This window comes from Carettochelys insculpta, chromosome 9, assembly GCF_033958435.1.
Source record: "Carettochelys insculpta isolate YL-2023 chromosome 9, ASM3395843v1, whole genome shotgun sequence".
NCBI lineage: Eukaryota > Metazoa > Chordata > Testudines > Carettochelyidae > Carettochelys > Carettochelys insculpta.
Genome location: NC_134145.1, coordinates 43355340 through 43379962, shown reverse-complemented (window position 1 = coordinate 43379962; position 24623 = coordinate 43355340). Strand labels below are relative to the sequence as shown.

Here is a 24623-nt window from a genome sequence, read left to right as displayed (position 1 = left end):
GTCTACAGGTTAAAGGGCATAGGAATCCAACATTTATAGGCCTCAAGGGAATACAAGGGGGAAAGAACTGAAGCAGGAGGAAGCACAGATAACTAGACTATTTAAAGAATTCCAAGACTCAGACACCGGAAAGGGGGCGAAAAGGGCTGCTTCTGTGTGAAGTGTGTGATAGGAGAAAGGAATCAGTTAGGACACTGCAAAATAGTCTAAAATGTTAAGTGTTACAGAATGAAGAGATGTCACATCATCTTGTGTGATGGGACATGACAACAGGGACAAAGGAAGAACTGTATCTGAAAAGAGTACATGTCCCTAAGCATATCCACAGCCAGTCCAGAAACATACATCCAAATGTGTATGCATACGTTCATGCAGCGTGTACAGCTATTTAAGGACAACTCTTGGGAGTCCAACAATCTTTTTCATTATGGGATAAGAGGAGAATCAACAGTCACCGCCCCCCCCCCCCCCCCCCCCCGGCACTCCTACCCCTGAATGAAGCTAGGGAAATAAAAATTGGGACATGGAGCACATAACAAAATTTATTCCACCGATGAAGGGAAAAATTAGATGGAACACTGGCCCAAAGTCATTGTTATGCGTTAGAGACAAAACAATTATATTACACTATTTAAGAGGGACTCCTCTTGTAGGAAGTCAACTACATTTCTTTCAAATGTTCTACTGGGCATATGCATCCCACACTACAGAAATACTTCACTAATGGAGCTAATCTCACATTTCTTGCACACCCAAAACGCCTAGCTGCTTTCAGTATGTTGAGTGCATTGAGTAGGCAGGTTTGAGCCCTGAATGAGCAAATTACCTAAGAACAAGCTTAATTTTAAGCATGGACCCATTGATTTGCTGAATTGGCAAGTTAATATGAAATCCAAATTCTCTTTCCCTTTACATGTTTTATGGTAGTGTTTATCTAAAAATCAACTTGCAGTAGTGCCTGAAAACCTCCATTATCCTGAAGCCCCACAGTACTAAATACAGTACAAGTGTAGCATGAATAACAGTTCCTACCCCCTAACAACAGTGTACTGCATGTTAATGTGCCTTTAATCCTCTGCATACACCTATCTGCAGTTAGGCATGATACAGTGTTTTTGTAACAAATGAGGTCATGTGACTGTTGCGTTAAGCCTCCTCAGATTGTGGCAGCCGGACTCTCTGTGGGTTTTGTGGTAGAAACTGTTTTTTTCTGTCAAACACTTTGTCAGAATTTCTGCCCAATTCTAAAACGTAGGCATCGAACCAGAGGCCCGATTTTCAGACGTGCTGCACAGCCTACAAGCAGTCTCCTCAGTTCCTAGGAGTTGTAGGTGCTGAGTGTTTCTGAAAAAAAATCATCTGACTTTTATTTAGGTGCCTCAGTAGAGATTTGAGTGTTAGTCTTTTGGGCATGCAGGGTTGGAAGATTTTTGTTTGTAATATCATACATCTCTGCAAGGGCACCCCTCTCCATATTATGCCTCTACCAAATATGAATTATACCATTTACAGATGAAAAACATATGCGCTTATTTAGCTCACGTCTTTGTAAATGAAGGACTCTTTATACTTACAGAGCGGATTTTGATACACTTACTGAGGCTGAATAGCACTTTGACTTCAGTGGGATTTCTTGTTGGATAAGGTGCTACAAGAGTATTTGAAGTTGGCCATAAATATTACACATGTCCCTTGGCCATACAGGGGTGCAAGTATTTTTCCTGCTATGCTTGTTCATGCTTGTATACTCCATTTACTCCTTGTCGCTTTACTACACAGAATAACCTTTGCTTGCAGCCCTAAGCTTGTTTACCCAGTATCTAGGCTAAAACCTCCGGGATCATGTGATTCCAGGATTCTTTTCACACTTTTGTTCCAGTCTACTTCTGTTGCTCTTCTCCTTCTCAATTTTCGCCCAATGGTCCTGTGTTAGAATCTTACCAAATAGCAAAAAGCCCTCAAACCAAAAAGTCCAAAAATCCTGAGTAAATTCACATACTCCTTTCCTCTAATTTGTGATTAATCTAGCCTTCACTATGTTCATTATGGATTCATTTACCCACATGAGTGTAGTTTTACTTTAACCCATAACAAAGTTGACATACCTAGTATGTGAGATCATGGTTGGGTACATCAAACAGATTTTTTTTTTAATTTTATTTTTTAATTTTTATCCAACAGAGATAACGTTAGAGGTACATTTCTTGCTTGCCTTGAAGAGCATGGTAGTTTTGAGCTGAAATTGTGGCCAGCCTCTCAAATGTGTAAGTTCATTTTTATAACTATTTGCTCAATAGCTCTGAGTCTGAGATCAGACCAGCATGCATAGCTAAAAGCAAAGAAACAATCAAAACTAATATACTTGTGAATTAATTTTGAGTTTAGAGTCACATTACCTCATACTGATTTCCAAGACCAGCATCTGATGAAGTGCATCTGTGCTCATGAAAGCTCATGCTCAAAACTTTTCTGTTAGTCTATAAGGTGCCACAGGACCCTTTGTTGCTGTTACAGATCCAGACTAACATGGCTACCCCTCCGATACTTGATTACCTCATACTGTAATCATAAAAGCCAAGCAAGGCCAAACCTGGTCACTGCTTGGATGGGAAAACTTCAGGGAATTCATATTGAATGCAGAAAAAATAACTGTAATTAAACAGTAGGCAGTAAACATGCTCATATAGGCTATGTTTACAGTAGAAGCATCTGCGTACAGAAGTTACCGTTGGAAGAGATGTCCGGACAAAATTCTGTTGACAGATTGTGTCTACACATAAAAGCGGATCCATCTTGTGATCTGCTCTGTTGACAAAATGGCCTCTGGAGCATCTACACTGCCTTTTTTGTTGACAGTCGCTATAAACAAAACACATTTTGATTGTAGATGCACCATGAGTTTCGTCTACAAAACCCCAGTTTTGTCTACAAAACTTGCTAGTGTAGACATAGCCATAGTGTAAAAAACATGGCCTTAGTATGGTGATATTTATTACAATGTAGATAGCACTAAAGGGCCATGTCTACACTAGCCAAAAACTTCGAAATGGCCATGCAAATGGCCATTTTGAAGTTTACAAAGGAAGTGCTGAAATACATATTCAGCGCCTCATTAGCATGCGGGCGGCCGCGGCACTTCAAAATTGAGGTGGCTCACTGCTGCGCGGCTTGTCCAGACAGGGCTCCTTTTTGAAAGGACCCCGGGTACTTTGAAGTCCCCTTACTTCTATCTGCTCATAGAAGTAAGGGGACTTCGAAGTAGCTGGGGTCCTTTCGAAAAGAAGCCCCGTCTGGACGAGCCGCGCGGCAGTGAGCTGCGTCAATTTTGAAGTGCCGCGGCTGCCCGCGTACTCATGAGGTGCTGAATATGTATTTCAGCGCTTCATTAGTAAACTTTGAAATGGCTATTTGCATGGCCATTTCGAAGTTTTTGGCTAGTGTAGACGTAGCCAAGGAGTGCACATCATTTTAATCACATGAGGGCAAGGTGCCAAGAAACTGGAAAGTATGCTTTTTCAGATGTGATATGAAAGAGCAATCATGACAGTTCTGGACACTTAGCACCTGTATTCTGTCAGTTCTCGGCTTCTGGACCCTCAGCCATCACCTTCGGTGGAGACTTACACCTTTGGTGGAGACTTACATCTCTCTCTCTCCCCTTTCTCCTCGCTAGGGTTTGTTCCAGGCTTCTCAGTTCCCAGCCCACACTGATATTCCAAGCAAACCAGACTGCCCAAATGGGACAGCCTCTGTGCTCTCCTTCCTCTTCAAAGGCTTATGAATAATGTAATTACCAGCAGTTATGAGTTATCATGCAGCCTGTTATAAGCAAGCACAGTCATTTTTAAGATGAAAGCATTATAGGAGTTAGCCAATACATAGATGTTAGGTGTAGCGTACACCACATTAATAGGTGTTATGTGATTATATTAATTTTTTATTTATAAGTGTTGGGAAGGTAGCTTAACTAATGTACCCCGCTCCCAGTTCTATTCACCCATGTCAAGTATCCCACAACACTTTTCAAAACAGAAGTCAGTTCTGGAACCAGAAAATGAGAACCTTACAAAAGCAAAGATGCATGAATACTTTGTACTAAGTATAATTAAGGAGTACTTTCATCGTTCATCAACACTTAAAATGTAGTATTCAAAATACGAGCTGGACTGGACTTAGGCACCTTCATAGACCAGTACCTGGACTGCTTGTTTGCAAAATAAAGCTGAGGAAAATACGGACCAGCAAGTTAAGGAATAGATTGGATTTTAGTGACATATAAGAGAGTTGTAACTTGGAAAAATCATGCTATAAATATTAGCTGAAAGACGCATTGCTGTACACCTTCTATGTAATTTGCTTCACAGCAGAGGATATGCATTCCTCATTTCTATATTGTACTGCTTTGTCTTTCATTACATGTTCTGTTGTTTGGTTTCTTGAACATTTGTAAGATCAAACCATGAGTGTAATCAAACAATTGACTACACCTTTTAGTCAAGACATAGAAAACGCATGCTAAAGGCTTAATAATCACACATCAGTCTTATGGAACTAAGTATATCAAACTCCATCCACCTGCTCCTAAGAAGGATTGTGGCCCTCTTTTTTACTGGATGAGAAAGAAGGTTCTGAGGCAGGTTAAACATAGTAGTTTTTTTATTCAAAATCCTTTCTTTGTCAGTTGGGCTCTGGAGAATCCAGTCTGTAAGCCTCTCCAGCTGGTGATCTTCTTGGGTGGTGAAACAACCTGAGCAAATTTGCCTGATCACCCTCTAAGGATTCCTGGAGAAGCTGTGGCCATCCGGCCCTATGGAATTATCTAGAATATCTGGCCCACAATGATACATAAACTTTACACAGTTAGCTCTCCCAGTCCCAGAGATGCTGCAGGAGATTGCCACATCTTTCCCATAAAGAAGTAACTAATATGTTTGATCAGCATCCTGTGGAAACCCATTGATTTATTTCCTGACCAGGTTTATTTCTGTAGCTGATTATATTTCAGTTACTCAGATGATAACCATTCTGCTAGCCACTCAGCATATACTCTTCAAAAATCTATATAGAGCCATTTAGCAACCATCCTGAATAACTTCTCCTTTTAGAATTCATTGGCTAGAATTCTTATCCTTTTCCAGGGTTACACGTGTTACCCCAAAACCTTTAAGAATAAGGTTGAGATCTGGGTCTCCCCTATCTGGTGCAAATGGCTTTTTCAACATGGGGGAATCAGTAGGCAATCCTGGGCACAGTGACCTCCATTAGGCACTTGCAGAAAACCAATTTTCCCATCCATCCAAGGGTTTCTCAGACCTGGGTTCCCTGATTGTATGTTTTGGCTTGGGCCTGATCTCCCTTCTCCCATCTGATGCCATTCACATTAGGTTTTCTAGCAAACCCTTGCTGACTACTCACATAACTTTTACCCATACTCTAGCCATAGTTACATTGCTAGGATGTATGTTTCATTGACTGTGGTAACCTCTGCCACAACCAGTTCCCCATTTCCTTACATAACACCTAATTTAAATTGAAACATTCACATAGGTCACATCCTGTACTTTCAGAAATTGTTAAAAGTTTCTCCTATGTGCTTCACAAGTTATTTTTAACTCATTCAACACATCTTATTTCTCTCTCTCATAATCTTCATGGTTCTGGCCATAAGGCTGAAAAAGTCCAAGGTATTTGTCCTTGACAGTAATGGAGCTAAGTACTGTAACAAGTCCTCCTGTTTCAACCTGCTCAGTTCAGTCCAAATGCATTTAGAAACATATCCTTGTCTTCGTCCTTAAAGTGAGGCAGTAATCTGGACATGAGGTCTGGCTTCACCTACTAAATTGGTGTTCTGTGGGTGCAGTGTCTACCTGGTAAGCTGCTGCTGCTGCTTTTTCTTCTCCTCTTCTTGCACTTTCTGGTTCTGGAGCACCTCATGCTGCTACCCTGATCTGTAAGTACCTGGTACAACAACTGACTGGTGGCAGCAATGCGTTAGTACTGGGAAGAATATGGTTGCTGCTTCTGTCAGCCTCTCCCCAGCCTCTTGAGGAGGCAGTTCTAAGACTTCCCTTGATTGCTGGATTTGCTACTAGCTGACTGGAAGTCTCCTGCAAACCTTTTTTTTTTTAACTGATCATCAGACTAAAGCAAGTTTACGAGCTGTACTCTTGTTTGAGTCTCATTGCTGCGCTGCCTTTCTCTGAGGAGATTAAGCAGCTGATGCTCTTTGTTCATAATTCAATCTCTCTGTGTCCCTTCTCTCTTCTTTTCCCAAAAAGCTGAGACTTTGCTTTGGGCTTTTCCCTTTTATGGTATTTTATCTCACAGGTTTACAGTACTTCCCCCAGTGATAGATTCCATACATTCTGCCAACTTATATGTCACATTTCAGGGCAGAAGCCTCTATATTGCCCCCGCCCCTTCCCATGAGGGCACCAGTGCTAGGCTATTGAGCCATCATCTCTTTTGGGTAGACAGACCTGCATCCAGGGTTCTTCCAGGCTGCAGAGTTCCCTGTCTACTCTGTAATATTCCTGTCAAGCCCAGGCTGCCTAAACCAGACAACATTTGTGCTTTTCTTTCTCTGCAAAGTCTTATTAAGTATGTAATTGCTGGTGGTCACACAAAGCCCTTTGTAAGCACACACATTTATTCTTAATGTGAAAGCCTTACAGAGAAAACGTAAAAAACAATAAAAGTTCCTGTAAGCATAATAAAAGCTTACCAGAGGTCACCCATCACTTTTATGCTGTGTCAGTCTGTCAAAGTATGGCCCACTCTTCCCACGAAGGTCTGGGGCCTCATTTGGACAGACAAACCTGTCCATTGATAGAGTAGAAAGAAGGCTGTCTGAGTCAGTGTAAATTCATCCAACAATCTTTCCCTTGTTTGTCAGTCTCTGGAGAATCCAGTCTGCACTACTATAGGCATGCCTCTCCAGGTGGCAATAATTCACCAGCCTGAATGAACTTGTGTAATGACTTCTCCCCACGTCCGCCCTCAACACACACACTGTTGTTAGTTTCTGGAGGAGCTGTGATCACCTCCCTCCCCAGGGAATTACATAGAATTTGCAGCCTAAAATGATAGATAAAGTTCAAAGAGCAAGCTCTCTCAAAGATATTACAGGAAGTTGTTCTATCAGTTACAGTGACCACTCGTGACTACCGAAGGATCCCAAGGCAACTTTTGCAGGCTGAGTGTTTTGTCCTAGACAATTTTCAATATGGAAAATACACTGCAGTGGCTCCCTAAATTCCTCATTGACGTCAATGGAAACTGAATTAAAGCAATTTAGAGCAGTGTAGAAGTCTCACAGTGACTATGTGGGTTATATAATTATTCATATGCTCTGAAGATTAAAGCAGAACTCATGTTCAAAAACCTTCAGGTACTGCATGTTCAAAAACCTTCAGTTCCTTTTCAGTGTGCACAATGGCAAAAATATTGAGGTTTGACAAAAATGGTCATTGAAAAGAAAATTTACTGTCCGTTGGATATGAATCTAAAAGTCGCATTTTATTAAAAGTGGTCTGGCCTATATGGCAAAATGCAGAAAATGTTATATAAATATATGGAAAGTTGTATAGTCTACATAATTGTAGATGATCATCTCTACATGAAATTGAAATGCAGATGAACTGATTAAGTTCAGATAGTCATTATACTTCAGCATTGTCTGGTAGAGTCCTGTATAATCAGGCATACACAACATGCATCCTGAGCACTTTCGCAAAGCCTCGACTGTATAATGACAGTTAAAGTGCATCTTTTCCAGCAATTACACAGTCTGCATTCAGCCTGGGCTAATAAATTTCAAGACAATTTAAATTCCATATTTTAATATTAGAACTCCATTTAATTATAAATAAACTTCACCTCTGTATGTCACCTATATTTGCATTTATATTCCTCAATGATTCTGCAATATAATTTTCTGTTTATTGTCTTGAGTATGCATCTAATAGAAATGTACACTTCCATGTAGACCATGCTGTCATACAGCCAAACCTTTAATGTATTTCACCCTTGTTTTGTAAACTAAGAGAGACTGCATGTGTGATTAGCAAACATTTTATAGGTGTGGGCTAAAGTGTTAGCTTGGCCAAATACTTACCTGTATTGTCATCCTCCCCATGGACTTTTCTGAAAACAAAATCTGATAAACTATGCTGATCCCTCATGAAATATGTTTACAAGGTTTCTGCTACCAATAAGTTTTTTTTGCCCCCAGAGGTGGAGAGGCTATTAAAGGAATCTTTTCCAAATTCACTAGCTAATCACCGCAGAGTAGTAAGGAGTCAAGTGGGTTCTACTACCCTTATGGATTTTGCCAGAGAGGATTAAACATTCTCCATTCTAGGCTATCACATTGGTAAAATATTCACATTTTGTATGATGAAAATCTGCTAGGAATTGAATCTAAATGGTATTAATGTCTTTTGATTTTTCTTGTCCTTAAAATATTACCACGGTTTTGGTTTGCCTATACTTTTCTCTCCAGCCATTGCTGGCTGTCATACTCAGTAACTGGCCTAATAAAAGCTAGAAACAGAAATTTATTACACCTTGAGCAATATTTAAACTTTTATTGGCTGGAGCAGCACTTTTTAATCTACTTGCTGCTGCATATTTTGACACATACTCTAAACGCTAAAACTGATTTTATTAAAAATTAAATCAGTAACCATTATCATCTGTGGTGTGGTTGCCATTGCTTTTGCAATTCTCAAGGCAGTCTAATACTTGAATAGAAATAAATATTTCATTTCAATGAAGCTTTTAAAGAGACATTTAAAACATGGCTATATTGATTTAATTACTGTCAATCCACAAAAGTTGCATGATTTAAAGAAAATGTTCATTAATACTTTGCAAATTAACCTTGGAATAGTTCTGCCAATGACTAGAGTGTGTACAGGCTTAATGTTTTATACATTTTTTCTTCAAACAAAACATCTTCTTTTATCAGAGTGGTTTGATATTGAAGAAAATATCAGTTAGCCTGACTTCATTGTGAACTAAACTCTAATATTGACTATGTATTTTACGTCTATAGCAAAATGAGCACAGAAAATAATATTAAAATTGTGTTAAGAAATTGCAGTACAAATTCCTGAAATAGTTTATGCAGGAATTTTTATTTTTTTAATCTTCCAGTGTTAAAGCAACAAGAAAACATTTAGAATGTCCTTTGGTGGAATCTTATTACACTTGTTATATATGTAAACTGATATTCTTTGATGCCAGCACGTTGCCATACAGAGAAATCTCTGCACAATTAAATGAAAGGAGAAAAGAAAAAAAGACTAAATAAAAAAGTAATATTTTTCTTATCTGATTAGAATTAAATACGTTAATAAATTGTCTGGTAACACAAATTGTCAATAATACAAAAAATCTACATTGTACATTATTTCAAGAAAAATAACTTCATTTGAATACAAAAGGATAAATACACTTTTTTGTCCTATAGCCACTCTTGTACAGTAGATGAACACCACATCTTTCTGATGCGGTGCTGCTAAAATATACAAGGATATGACTGTCTTGGGTGTTATTGAGGGGGCTGTTACACATGTGCATCACTAACATCAGACAAAGAAACCTTTCAACCAACAAGGGTTACAGAGCAACGTTCACTAAAGCACAGGTTGCAAGAGATTCAGGGACTGAAGCAGGCCAATATGGCAGCTTTAATAGATTTCCTTATACCCACAATGCACTGACAGCAAAGAATGCCTGTATTTGGTTAGTCCACACACTGGGCAGAGGTACAGTAGTGCACCATATCAAAGTGACAATTTTTTTTATTTTCCATTCTGGAAGCTGTCAAAGCTTTTTCAATCCTGTGTAGGCTTTGCAGCTGGCATTGTTATTTGTAGTCATAGAGCGGCAGCTACCAGCTTGTCTTGAGTCAGAAATTAACAGTCTTTTACTCAGAGTGCTGTCCACTATTCAATAATATGGCTTAGTTCAGTTGGGCCTTCTTAGTTTATATGTGGTTTTATTCTTTCTCTTTTTTAAAATTTTAGTAGCAAATGCTTGGGTTTTGCTTTGCCTTTTTGTGGCAGATTCCTTCGGAAGCAGTCTGAACAGGATGCCATTGAGCAGACGGAGCCTAGAATATGAAAAGCCCAGTTACTCCTAGTAGAGTAGTCAGCGGTAATAGAGGGCTGTTTGATACTGAGCCCTTGCCGGAGTTCTGGCTGCAACCTCCTGGATCCTTTTCACACTTCAACTTCTCACACAAAATGCCAGTGTAGGCTGGAGGGCACTGACATCGCATGTTTTTGAGGCATGTTCCTCCATTCTGACATTGCAGCAGTTCTTTGTCACATACATTTGCTGCAGGACAAGAGGAAAAATAGAAGAAAAGCAGAATAAGTTTAAATTTATTTGCTATGAAAAGCTGTGTACTTAATTGTTTTCTCTTTCAAGATGTAAAGAGCAATGTGATTCCAGTTTTCAAACATTTGCAGTTTGTCATTTTTAAACATTTACTTTTGTTCCTTAGATTTTTGTTGTTGTTGTTGCAATCTTTGACAATATCATATTCCATTTCAGACAGCTCAATATTAAGTAACTTAATACGCACTGTATGTCAGTATCTTTATCATTATTTATTATAACTGAACTGAAATGCTTGGTGAGTGCCTTATTTATAAGGACAATGTGTATGCCAACATCACAGAGCTTATGGAAAACAGTAATGGCAATTAAAAATGCAACATGGTGAGGTGAAATGAACAGAACTGCATGAGAAATATGCCCTGATACCATGTGATTTTTATGTGTTAATATTCTTGAAAATAAACAGAAACAGTAGGGGATATGGCATGGGAAACCCAGCATGTTCTATTGGTGTTAAACAATGTTAGCTGTTTAAATTCAAATGCCACGTCAATGTGGGAACCAAGAGAAAGACCACCATTTTCATCAAAGACCTACATTTCTTAAAGGGTGGATAATGCTTAGGTACCAGGGTAATAGACACATTAGAATACCTAAAATCAGGAGAAAGGGTCACTCTCAGAAAATTTAGAATCCAAACTTAGGTTTAGTATAAGATTATGTAAAGGTTTAAGCTTTCTTTCCTTAATTAAACAACTGGACTGAAACATTGCCCTATGTGGTATGTACACATATACCAGGCTATTGTCTCACTGTAAATGCTAAATTATATTAGTCAGTAGAATATGCTACAGATCAGTGGTTTTCAAAGTGTGGGCTGTGTCCCTGTTCTGGATCACAGAAGGTCAGACACTGGGTCCCATTATTGCAGGGTGACTAGGTGACCTGCAGGGGTGCTAAGGGAAGCTTCCTGCCTGAGCTGGCACTGTGAACCATGCCATGTCCCAGAAGTGGTCTGGCTGCTAGTCAGTGGGGGCATGGTGCTCCAAGCACTGCCCACTGGAGCTCTGCACTCCCACTGGCCAAGAACCAAACCAATGGGAGCTGGAGGGGTGGGGGGGGGCAATGCCTGTGGGTGAGAGCAGTGCACAAAGCTGCTTGTCTGCCACCACCCAGGAGTCAGACTGGCTGCTTCTGGGACACAGTTAGTCCTCAATGCCAGGACAGGCAGGACTGGGAGCTACTGGAGGTGAGCCAGTAGCTCTGTGTCCCAGTCTCCTGCCCCAGCCCTGAGCTTCCCCCCAAACTCAGGGCCCCTCCTGCATCCTAAATTCTTCATCACTGGCCCCACCCCGGAGCCCACACTTAAGTCAAAAGACATAATTATATTGGATGGCTGGTATCAACAATTTTCTACAACTGGGTCATGAAAAAAAAACAACAACAAAAAAACAACTTTGAAACTGCCTCTGTAGATTATATTCTGATCTGGATGGAATTTTTTAATAGATTCAAAAGCCAGAAGGACCTATTGTGATCATCTAGTCTGACCCCACTACAACACAGACCACAGAGTTGCCCCCAAGAATTAGATGAAGCCAAGTATGCAAAAGAGCCCCTATAGTGTCCCAGAAAATTTGCATCCCGGTTTCTGGGACACTATAGGGGCTCTTTCGCACACTTGGCTTCATCTAAGTCTTGACTCCCCCCACCCCCCCACTCCTCTGCTCTTTGATTTGCTGATCTTGATAATTTTTTTCTGATTTGTCAAACCTTGATTACTATTTTTGGTTCTCTGGGCCTTAAATATTGAGTCTGTTCTGGTCTGGCTCTGGTCTGAAGAAGTGGGTCTGTCCCACGAAAGCTCACCTAATAAACTATTTTGCTAGTCTTTAAAGTGCTACTTTACTGCTTTTTTGTTTTAATAGTATATAGGCTTTCTCTCCGTTACTAATCAGCTTTCTAATTCTGTGCATACAAATAAGTCAAATGAGGAAGTTAGTGTGCTTCCTCCACATATGTAATAAATAATATGAAAATAACTAAAAGGGAACATGTACCTAAGTTTCTCGTTTGACACCTTTCTCAGTTTGACACTGTTTCTTGCTTTTCAACTCACTGATACGTCATTGAAAAATACAGAATCATAGAACCACAGGGGTGGAAAAGACCTCAGCAGGTACTAAGTCTAACTCCCCGCTGAAAACAAGACCAATCACAAATAAATCATCCCAGCCAGGACATTGTCAAGCTGGGACTTAAAGACCTTTGGGGAAGGAGGTTCTAGCACCTCCCTAGGTAATCCATCTGTCACTAATGAGAACAGCCTCTCTCCTTCCTCATTTGGAACTCCCCCTCAGGTAGCTGAAGCCTGTCATCAAATCCCCCTCACTCTTCTCTTCTGCAGACTAAACAAGCCCAGATCTTCCAGCCTCTCCTTGTAAGTCACGTGCTCTAGCCCCCTCCAATCATTGTCACCCTCTGCTAGATTGTCTCCAGGGTGTCCACATCCTTTCTGTAATGGGGGCCCCCAGAATTAGATGCAGCACTCCAGATGTGGCCTCACTGCTCCGTAAAGGGGAATCATCACTTCCCTATATGGGTTGGCAATGCTCCTGCTAATGCACCTCAGTATGCCATTAGTTTTCCTAGGTATAAGGGCACACTGCTAGCTCATAGCCTGCTTCTCAGCCACTGTGATGCCCGACTCCAGTTCTGCAGAACTGCTGCCTAGCCGGTTGGTTCCCAGACTGTAGCAGTGCTGGAATATAAGCACTCACAACTTTCAGGAGCGTCTCAACTGATTATTAAAGTACAACTAATGCAGTGCGGTCAGGCTATTATGATGAGGAGGACAATATGTTGGCATTTCAGTGTTCTTTAGTGTAGTCCATTGGGCTATTTTTAACATGACGACTATAAATTAATAGGATTAATAATGTAAATTTGAGATTTACAGTGTGAGACAGTGATGGCAATCTAGGCCACTGAGTGGGCCTGATGAGTAGCCCTCCTTCAAATCCGGGGGCTGCCAGATTCTTGTAACCAAGATGATCTCCCGGGATAGGGTAGTTTTCCTAACTGTGCTCATGCACCTAGAATTTGTGGGGTTTGCCAACTGAACTGTAGCAGCACTTTGATTGCATGCAGGAGCGCACTTCTCTCATAGTCAATGTTATCTGCACTCAGCATGCACATCACTTCATGTGCCCTTGCTTCACATGCATGTCACTAATTAGTAATACAGGTAAGAAAAAAAACTATGTGGATGGAAACCAGAGGAATCTGGCAGTCTTGCATGTGGGTAAGAGTAAGCAAAATGTCTCAAGAGCCACACATAGAACCTCAGCTGGCTGCATGCCTCCCATGGGCCACAGGTTTCCCACCACTGGTGTGAGACAAATACTTCACACAGTGGTACCAAATCCAGAACGGTCAACTGAATTTTATAACATTCAATGTAAAATTCAATATTTTTGTTAATGTCTGTTATAATAAAGACCAAAACTTCTTCATATAATCAAATAGTTGTAGGCTGTGTCTATGCTAACAAGTTTTTTCGAAAGATTTTTTGAAAGAAGAGGGCTCTTTCAAAAGAAAATCAAAAGAATACAGCACTCCTTTCAAAATTGCTCTTCCTTTCCCTTTTTAGGAAGAGCTCCCCTGTTCAAAAGCTTCTGATGTAGACACTCCACAGGCCTTTTTTTTCAGTCCTCATGGGGCCTGATTTTTCGATCTCTGGCCTGTTCGCCAGAAATAGTGGGGACTATGTGGATGCCCTCTTTCGAAAGAGCAGATCACTCTTTTGAATGGCTTTTTTGTGTGTGGGAGCACTCTTTTGAAAGATTCTCTGTTGAGTAGATGTAGCCATGGTGTAAACCTAATCATAGCAATATGCAAATATCAAATACAAATACTATCTTATTTACAGGTAAAGCAGCTGGGCTTTACTTATTCTAATGTAATGAGCGTGTAACATTTCCTTTGATTTGGGCAATAGTGAGATATCCATTCCCTCAATATTGATCATTGATGGCCTTGAATAATTGAGTGGAAATCAATAGTTAATTAAATATCCTTTTTAAAAAGAAGATGAGACTTTTTTCTTAATGTTTGGACTTGAATGAAAATTAGAGATATTGCAAAGTTTGTCTTTTCCAAGTAGGCATTTAAACAACCTCATTTGCTGGTACAATTTTCCATTTTTTTAAAATTGACATACAACCTGATTTTAAGATTGTAACTTTGAACAAACAAAAGTCTCTGATCTTTTGCCCTTGTTTTTCTGGGTATGAATTTTTATGGTAGCATTTCACTGCTAACTCTATCTTATGAGCGAAACAATGAAATACTTTGAAATCTAATTACTGTAACCCATGCCCCCAACAACAATTGCCCCACAAAATTGCAATTGCAACATCATCTAGGATGCTTTTTCAAAATTCGGCCCAATATCTCCCATTATGATTTAAGACCTTAAATATAAAAAGAAGTACTTCATACAAAGATTCAATTTTAATGCTTTTTTTCTGTATTCATAAAAAAACCACAGACAAAGGCTAACGAAAGTAGACAAAGGCATAATCTAATGGTTTGTGCAAAGTATTAATGAGCTAGTAATTATGAATTTTTAATCCTTGTAATGTCAGTGACTTCTCTTATGAACTTAGCGAGTAATTTCATTTCTTTCTTAGTATTCTCCTCTGTAATACACAGATAATAATTAGAGTTCTTTTGGAGGATGGGGGAAACAGTTGTGAAAGTTTCTGTGGAATTTTATTGTTGGTTTCTATTAATTTTGTATATGTTTTAATTTTCCAATAAGCTCTAATACCCTAAGCTACATCACTGCAATGATGGAAGGAAAGATACATTTTTTGCAAATGGCTTTGAAAATTCCAAGCCTTACACACTCTCAGATTACTCTTACTTATGTTACAACTCTTCTGTTTATTTAGAACCTGTATTAACTGCACACAATGTTTCTAGCACATAAGAAGCACAAAACTTGAATTGTGACCGAAGCTGTTCGTTTATATAAACCTAGTCAGCATGCTGCAAAGACCAAGAGAAGGGCAGATATGTTAGTTAGAATTTTGAAAAACTCTTGATTTTTTCATATACTATGTTTTAAATCTTAAGTGCAATATTTTGTCAGGATAGTTTACGCTAAAACTTGTACTGTTACAACCTTGCTCTCTATCAAACAAAGCCCAACAATGAACTACAGAAAATTAACAATCCTGCCACAAAAGGTCCCACCACTGTCAAATGAACAGTTTTATTTGTCTTTGTTTCTTTTAAAGAATTATCAAGTTGGAAACAACTACATGTATTAGGCTGGGAATAAGAGCCACAAAATCCCCATCTAGCCACTTTAAATTAATGGTTGTTATTTTCAGAGTCTGCTGTATCATCTTTTATTTCTGTTTTGTTATTGACACCATTCAGATAAGCCATGCCTTAGTAAGAGTTCTGCAGTCACTCCTGTGGTGAGAAAAAAACTACATATAACATCTTGAATATAGCCACATTTAGCTGTTGGAGAGCAGAGTCAAAGATGTGCCTGTGCAATGCACTGTATAATTTATTGTTTCTTATATCAAAAGAAATGTATCTCAGAAGTAAGGTGGCAGATATCTGCTGGGCTACCTATTATGTCAAACTGTGGTAGATCATGCAGCACAAGGGTGATTCCACCAAACTTATATCAACTTACATCCATATCCGGAACTGAAAACTAGGGAACAAATTCACTGCTGGAGTCATCAGACACAACTTCACTGACCTTAAAAAAGATTAGTTAGTTGCTTTTGGGGTTGGAGGCATGCTGCAGTGGGTCAAAACATGTTTGAATGAATCATTTTAGGTGGTTTCAATGCAGCAGAACCTCAGTGTTATGGACACTTTGGGAATAGATGCTGCTTGTGATGCTGAAATGTTTGTAACTTTGAACAAACTGTTATGGGATGCTCTTCTGGGTGGACTGCTCAGGGCTGTGGCTCACAGCTCTACCATGACTACCTGATAAGTGGGAATAGGGCTAGAGCACAAGTTTTAGCTTCAGGGCAACAAAGGTGACAAGCACAGCACCCTGGGGTGCTGTAGTGTCAATGGAAGTGTGGTGCAGTTTGTGGCATTTTAAAACTGACCTCTTCAAGAGCAGAGCCTGCAGGCAGGAGCTCAGACTCTGGCTCCAGCAGCTTACACTGCAGGCCAGGTTTCAGTAGCAGCTTGGGAGGTTTCTCTCCCAGGCTCTGAATCTGACAGCTTGTTCCCCTCCCAGGCAGGGGAGCGGGAGAAGGGGAAACCAGCATTCACCACCTCCTGCTTGTGACTGCCCCACGCCATGAAGAGTAGGGCGTGGGCGTAGGGACAGGCAGCCCAGATGTACCTACCTTTAATATGCAATAATACAGGCACTGTACAGTACAGTGGTTGGGGTTTTTGTCTTCTCTGCTGCCTGATAGCTCACCTCTGGTTCCCCCAGTGTCTGGTTGACTGGTCAGTCTGTATCTCCAGTGTTCATATCTCTGAAGTTCGATTGTATACACTAAGTATCAGAGAGGTAGTGGAGTTAGTCTGTATCTTCAAAAACAACAAGAAGTCCTGTGGCACCTTACAGACTAACAGATATTTTGGAGCATAAGCTTTTGTGGGCAAAGACCGGCTTCACAAGTATCCACAGATGATTTGTCAAAATATGACTTATAGTGGACACACAAACTTAAAGCTTGATAGTGTGATCTGTCCCAAAACTTTTCAGTGTAATTTCCAAAGCCTACAAATGTTGTTTTGGATTCTAAAGAACACAGTGGGCCAAGACATTTTCATGTGGATCTGATTATGATTACTTTTAAAAAAATAAATTCAGAAAGCAATCTCTGCTTTATTTGGTCTCCTTACATCTGACTCCTCTGCCACATCAAAAGCAAACTTGTTTTCCATCACAGAGAAATGCTCTCCAGAAGTATAAGAAGAAAAAAATTTTTTCCTATTCAGGACCATTTATGGGATTGTCTATCGCTCATCCATCCATCCTAAGTTGCAAGTGTCTACGTGTCTAATCTGATATATAAGGAAGAAAGAGATGGTCAGAGAGACATGGATTCTAGGAGGTGGACTACTGAATGTGGTGAGCTTTTGCTCATCCTACATGGAATTTTGTGTGCAGTGAATCCATACAATGAAGAAATACTCTTGTCAAATCCCCATCCCATCTTATAGTAGAGAGAAAGAGATATTTTGTGATTAAAGCCCTGGATTTACCTTTGGAAATACTAGAGTGCAACTTCTGGCTACCTACATATACCCTGCATGATCTTGGGATACTCACTCAACATCTATGCATATTTGTCTGCCTTGTCTACTTACATTGCACATTTTTCCTTATCGCTGTGTCTACACTTGGGCTTTGGAGTAGCTATGGTAATGTGACACTTTGGAATATGCTAATGAGATGCTGCTATGAATGTGCAGAGCCTCATTAGCATAATAGCGGCTGCTAATGCTCCGAACCTGCCATTTTAGAAATGCACACTGCCCATGTAGCCAGGGGCCTTTTGATATGACCCTCCTATTTCAAAAGCCCCTTCTTCTCAAAACCAGATGGGAAGAAGGGGCTTTTGAAATCAAGGTGGCTGTTTCAAAAGGCCCCTGGCTACACGGGAGGCATACGTTTCAAAACTGGCAGTTTTGAAGTGCGTGCAGCTGCCATTATGCTAACAAGGCTCTGCATATTCATAGCAGCACCTAATTAGCGTATTCTGAAGTGCCACATTACCATAGCCCCTCTAAACGGAGGGGTTCGTGTGGCCACAGCCTTGCATTCCTCTTTCAAAAGAGATATGCAAATAAGGGAAATCGAACATGCAAATGAGGTGCAGATTTACATATCTGACACCTCATTTGCCTCTTCTTCTTTTGAAAGAGCTTGTTTTGAAAGAAGAAAAGCAGTGTAGATGCAGCTCTTTTGAAAGTTATCCCCATCTTTGAGAGAACCCTGCTTCTTCTTCTTCTTTTTTTATTGTTATGCAATGTTAGGCATACTTCTCTATTTTACCAGAATATTTGCATATCTGGCAACCTCCCAGTCCCGGGGCTGCTAGATATGAAAGAGTTTACTGTAAAAAGACATTCTGCAGCATGTTGCAAAAAATTCACAAGAAATCATTTGTTTTGTAATTCAGATATTATTAAAATTGCAAATCTTTTTTGAAAGCTAGCTCTGTTCAGGTCAGGTAGTTCAAAGGACAGATGGTACTAGAGTATTTCATACAACTTAATTGGACATTTAACCACATATATTGATTTTGCATCATTATTAATGATTAATTATTAGAACAGGATAATTGACATTTTAATGAATTTTTACTGTATTTTTAATAATCACATATAAAAATTCATGGAAGAATTTCTCAGTTTGTTTAAATCTTAACTTTCAGGTGTTTCCAATTAAATAGGTTTTATCAAGACTGTTGTTAGTTATGAAGCAACTATATAGATGATGTGACTACAACTCAGAGTAAACTAATATACAAAATTACTGTGTTTCTTTCAACTGAAGATCACAGGATCCAGTTATTAGCTCTCTGTCCTTACAACCTTTCTGAAGGTCAGTTGAGGGAAGAAAATGTGTTCCCTTCCTTTTTCTGGGACATTTTCTTCTACTTTTGCTATATACAGCTTGCCTAAAATAGCATCTTCATGTCCTAAGAAAGAATAGGCGGGCAGGTCAGAAATATAGTTAAGAGAAAGAACAATCAGTTTTTTGAAAGGGAAATGAAGGCGATCACAAGGTTTGAGCCCGGAAAAGGGGAAGTTGCGTCTCCTCATTCAAAACTGGGACAGTCATTGCATTTTGTGCATATGCATGTGCTACACACATTAAAGGACCATTACATGACAGAGTAAAAAGGTTACAGAAAGCAAACTTTTGAAATAAGTTTTGTGTCTCTTTCCCACTTTGCTTTTTCATTTTTATCTTCTATATCCTGAGTCATTGTTAGGTCTCTGCAGTTTTTCCTTATTTATTTTATATTTTTCTTTCTTTTGTTTTTTGGCTTAACCAGGAGATCTTGCATAATCTCAAAATAAAAAAGGAATCATATAAAAATGGAAACAAGGACAAATTACAAAGGGTGAATATAGGCAAACACCACAAGAATGCAGGAGAAAGATTAGAAAGGCTAAGGCACAAAATGAGCTCAAACTAGCTACAGGCATAAAGGGAAACAAGAAGGCTTTCTATAAATATATTAGAAACAAGAGGAAGACCAGGGACAGGGTAGGGCCATTGGTCAGTGAAGAGGGAGAAACAGTAACAGGGAACTTGGAAATGGCAGAGATGCTTAATGACTTCTTTGTTTCGGTCTTTACTGAGAAGTCCGATGAAGGAATGCCCAACATAGTGATGCTAGTGGGAAAGAGGTAGGGTTAGAAGTTGAAATAAAAAAAGAACAAGTTAAAAATCACTTAGAAAAATTAGATGTCTGCAAGTCACCTGCATCTGATGAAATGCATTCTAGAATACTCAAGGAGCTGATAGAGGAGATATCTGAGCCTTTATCAATCATCTTTGGAAAATCATGGGAGACAGGAGAGATTCCAGAAGACTGGAAAAGGGCAAATATAGTGTCCATCTATAAAAAGGGGAATAAGAATAACCCAGAAAACTACAGGCCAGTCAGCTTAACTTCTGTGCCAGGAAAGATAATGGAGCAGGTAATTAAATAAATCATCTGCAAGCACTTGGAAGGTGGTAAGGTGATAGGGAACAGCCAGTATGGATTTGTAAAGAACAAATCGTGTCAAACTAATCTGACAGCTTTATTTGATAGGATAACGAACCTTGTGGATAGGGGAGAAGTGGTAGATGTGGTAGACCTAGACTTTAGCAAGGCATTTGATATGGTCTCACACGATATTCTTATCAAAAAACTAGGCAAATACAATTTAGATGAGGCTACTATACAGTGGATGCATAACTGGCTGGACAACCATACTCAGAGAGTAGTTCTTACTGGTTCTCAATCCTGCTTGAAAAGTATAACAAGTGGGGTTCCGAAGGGGTCTGTGTTAGGACTGGTTCTGTTCAATATCTTCATCAACGATTTAGATATTGGTGTAGAAAGTATGCTTATTAAGTTTGCTGATGACATCTAGCTGGGAGGGGTTGCAACTGCTTTTGAGGATAGGGTCATAATTCAAAATGATCTGGATAAATTGGAGAAATGGTCTGAGGTAAACAGGATGAAGTTTAATAAGGACAAATGCAAAGTGCTCCACTTGGGAAGGAACAATCAGTTTCACGCACACAGAATGGGTAGAGATTGTCTAGGAATGACTACAGCAGAAAGGGATCTAGGGCTTATAGTGGACCACAAGCTAAATATGAGTCAACAGTGTGATGCTGTTGCAAAAAAAGCAAACATGATTCTGGGATGCATTAACAGGTGTGTGTTGTGAACAAGACACGAAAAGTCATTCTTCTGCTCTAGTTTGCACTGGTTAGGCCTCAGCTAGAATATTGTGTCCAGTTCTGGGCACCGCAGTTCAAGAAAGATATGGAGAAATTAGAGAGGATCCAGAAAAGAGCAACAAGAATGATTAAAGGTCTAGAGAATGTGACCTATGAAGAAAGGCTGAAAGAATTGGGCTTGTTTAGTTTGGAAAAGAGAAGATTGAGGGGCTACATGATAGCGGTTTTCAGGTATCTAAAAGGGTGTCATAAGGAGGAGGGAGAAAACTTGTTCTTTTTGGCCTCTGAGGATAGAACAAGAGGCAATGGACTTAAATTGCAGTAAGGGAGGTTTAGGTTGGACATTAGGAAAAAGTTCCTAACTGTCAGGGTGGTCAAACAGTGGAATAAATTGCCAAGGGAGGTCGTGGAATCTCCATCGCTAAGATATTTAAGAATAGGTTAGATAGATGTCTATCAGGGATGGTTTCAACAGTACTTGGTCCTGCCATTGGGGCAGGGGGCTGGACTCGATGGCCTCTCGAGGTCCCTTCCAGTCCTAGTATTTTATGATTCTGTGATTCTTTTCATATTTTCTCTAGAGTCGCATCTCTGTCCCTCTCCTCTCTGATCTCATTCTTTCCCCCATCACTTCACACTTCTACCTCACCAAATTACTTCGTCTCTTGGTTAGTTTTCTTCTCCATCCTCCCTTGGCAGTTTTCTTGGCAGGCCAGTATTGTTCATTATCTGAATGCATGTGATGAGAGAGCTATAGAGGGAAAAAGCCTGACAGAGTAAATACACATGCATCACCTTTCAAGAGTGGATGGATTAACAGCCTTGACTACACTGTTGGACAACTCTTGATCAGCTTTAATGGTTTTGACTTCAACAAGCAATGGATTAAGTCCTATATATGGGAAGTTAGCTATCCCATGCCTAAAAGTTCAGGGGTGAAATCTTGGATCCACAGGAAGTTTGCAACTGTTTTCACTTAGTCTAAGATTTCATGCCTGGTACATACTTTGACAGAATGCATGTCCATTGGGCTGGGAAATATGAGTCCTACTGCAAGGTTGTTCACCTCCGTCCTAGTTTAGTTTAAGATCTCTTTTTAGTATGCTGATATACCTACCTGCATGCACCACCTAGACTGGTGTGTTAGACTGTACCAGGTGGAAGAGGAATAGGTACAAAGAAACCCAGATTTAATTGAAGTTGTTCATTTTCAGAGTGTGTGTGAGTGTGCACCTAACACAGAGACAGTGGTTCGCTTGCCTGGAACTGCAAATAGCACATTTACATCCAGTAAAAAAAAAAAAATCAGGGACTTTCATTTCACTTTGGCATAAACAGTATCACTGTAACAAAGCTCAATAAAAGTTTTAATTTTACTGTCAAATGCAGATCAGGGATTAACTAGAGGTACTGTAGAGGCTGTTATAGACATTCTTCTATCAAAATGTGTTCACTTGAGATAGGAGAGGCAAGATATGGCCCATGGGCCAGATTAGGCCCACCAAATCTTTTTAAATGGCCCACAGCTGGCCCCTATGGCTGAGGGTGGGGCCAGTACAGCACAGTTTCTCAGCTCCTATTGGCTAGTTTCCAGCCAATAGGAGCTGAGAGATTTTGCTGGGGGGAGCAGCAGGTGAAGCTAGCCAGTAAAGGCTGAGAGATTTTGCTGGGTGTGGAGGAGGGGGGCAGCACTGCACAATTTTTCAACAGCCCTGCAAAGAAGCCACTGCCCTGGATTAGACCATCTGGAGACTCCCCTCTTTGAGATACTTTGCTGGGGCCCACAGAGCCTTTTCATCTGGCTCACGAGGTCAGCTGCAGAGCGGCACCAGCTTCCATGGAGCAGGTTGCCATGGCAGGCCCAACTATTGCGGGGCCGGCTGCCACAGATCCCCAGTGGCTGGGATGCGGAGCTGCCACCGACCCTGGGGTAGAGCTGTGGCTGGGGTGTGGGGCTGGTGGCAGAGTGGTTCGGGGCTGCAAGGGGGGTTAAGCCAGGGGCTGGGCAGGGGACAGTTTGAGGCTGTGGGGGATTTAAGGCTGGGTGCTGTTTGGGGCAGCGGTGGCGTTTTAAGGCTGGGGGGATAGGGATGGGGGCAGTTTGGAGCTGTGGGAAGTGGTCTAAGGCTGGGAGAGGCTTGGGGCTGTGGGGGGTGTCTTAGGCTGGGGGTGGTTTGGGGCTGGTGGGATCTACGCCTGGGGCGGGGGGTGGTTTGGCACTGTGAGGGGTTTAGGCCTGGGGGGTGGTTTGGGACTATTTTATATTCACCTCCCCGGAACACACAAAAAATTGCCACATGCCCCTGGATGAAAAAAGTTGGACACCCCTGGGCTGGGCAATGCAGAGAGTCACATGGAACAGCCTGGGAGTGCTACTGGCCAGGACCTGTTTAGGTAAGTGTCTCCTGGCCAGATCCTGCTTCTGGCCCTGCTACTCCACTCCCACCCAGACCCTGAACCTGCTCCTACACCTCTCCCCAGGACAAAAATCCTTTTTCTGCACCTATGCCCCCTACCAGACCCTGCACCCCAATCCCCTGACCAGGTCACCCAAGCCCTGTGCACACGCCTCCACTCTGCCCCAGGACACAGCCTCTTCTCAGAGCCTGTACCCACTCCTGTATCCCTCTTGCAGGCCAGAATCCTCTCCTGCTGCCATAACCCCTCCTGGACCCTGCACCCAAGACCCAACCCCAGGTCACAAGCTGCTCCTTCATTCAAAATCCCTCTCAGACTCCACATCCTCTGCTGCACCCCAGTCCCCTAATCAAAGTCCCTTCTGCACTCAGACTCCATCTAGATCCCGCACCCCGTCCATAGCAAAGTGTGGCCCCCCCATCAAAAATTACTGCCCACCCCTGACTTAAGTGAATAAATCTGTAGCATGCGAATATGGAAAAAGGAAAAATTAACCAAAAGGAAACTCTGCATGTGTCTACACTAGGAACTAACTTCAAAGTTAACTTTCAAGTTAGGCACTACTTCGAAGTAGCCATCAGAGAGTCTACACTAATTTTACCTTTCTTCTGTCAAAACAATAAAAGCAGTCAAGTAGCACTTTAAAGACTAACAAAATAATTTATTAGGTGAGCTGCCATGGGACAGACCCACTTCTTCGGGTCTGTCTCACGAAAGCTCACCTAATAAATTATTTTGTTAGTCTTTAAAGTGCTACTTGACTGCTTTTTTGTTTTGATAGCATATAGACTAGCACAGCTTTCTCTCTGTTACTACCTTTCCTCTAAGTTAAGTTCAAAGTAAAGAAGTCCAACTTCAAAGTCGTTACTCCATTCCTGGGAATGGAGTAGTGCCCTACTTCAAAGTTAAACTTCGAAGTACGGTGTGTGTAGACGTGCAGCTTCAAAGTCTCTTACTTTGGAGTTGTACTTTGAAGTAAGGAACTTTGAAGTTATTTTTGTAGTGTAGCGACAACTTCTCTCTCTCACACACATCTTCTTTCACTCTCATCATCATCCATGGAAGCCTCTACAAGCGTGCAAGCAGAAGCAACATTTATCCATAAACGATCAAGCAGATCATAGTTTAATGGGGCCATGAGAAATACATGCACCGATTCACCTACAAGGTTTTAATTTTTCCCCTAAATGACATTAAGACTTAAATGACCTTTACTTAAAATCTTACCAAACTATTGCACATAGTTAGGATTACCTTGGTATTTGTATTACAGCTTGTACCTCCCTAAACCAGGACTCTCTGTCTGGCAGAAGCACAGATATTCCTGGACCAGATAGCCCAGTAGCATGAGGGCTGGTGTCCGGCAGCAGCA

General features: G+C 40.8%; 1 protein-coding gene across 8 annotated transcripts in view; it reads right to left on the bottom strand.

Moving 5' to 3' along the window:
• Window positions 1–7843: 7843 nt before the first annotated feature.
• NTNG1 (netrin G1) overlaps window positions 7844–24623 on the bottom strand; it is a 253571-nt gene continuing 236791 nt past the window's right edge. For 3 of the 8 annotated variants that reach the window (XM_075003116.1, XM_075003114.1, XM_075003115.1), the window contains one exon: window positions 7845–10347. In XM_075003116.1, the coding sequence (XP_074859217.1) occupies window positions 10121–10347 (227 nt within the window). In that variant the 3' untranslated portion in view covers window positions 7845–10120. Of the gene's footprint in view, window positions 10348–24623 lie in introns of all 8 variants that reach the window. The other 5 variants (XM_075003111.1, XM_075003112.1, XM_075003117.1 and 2 more) reach the window with 4 other exon arrangements.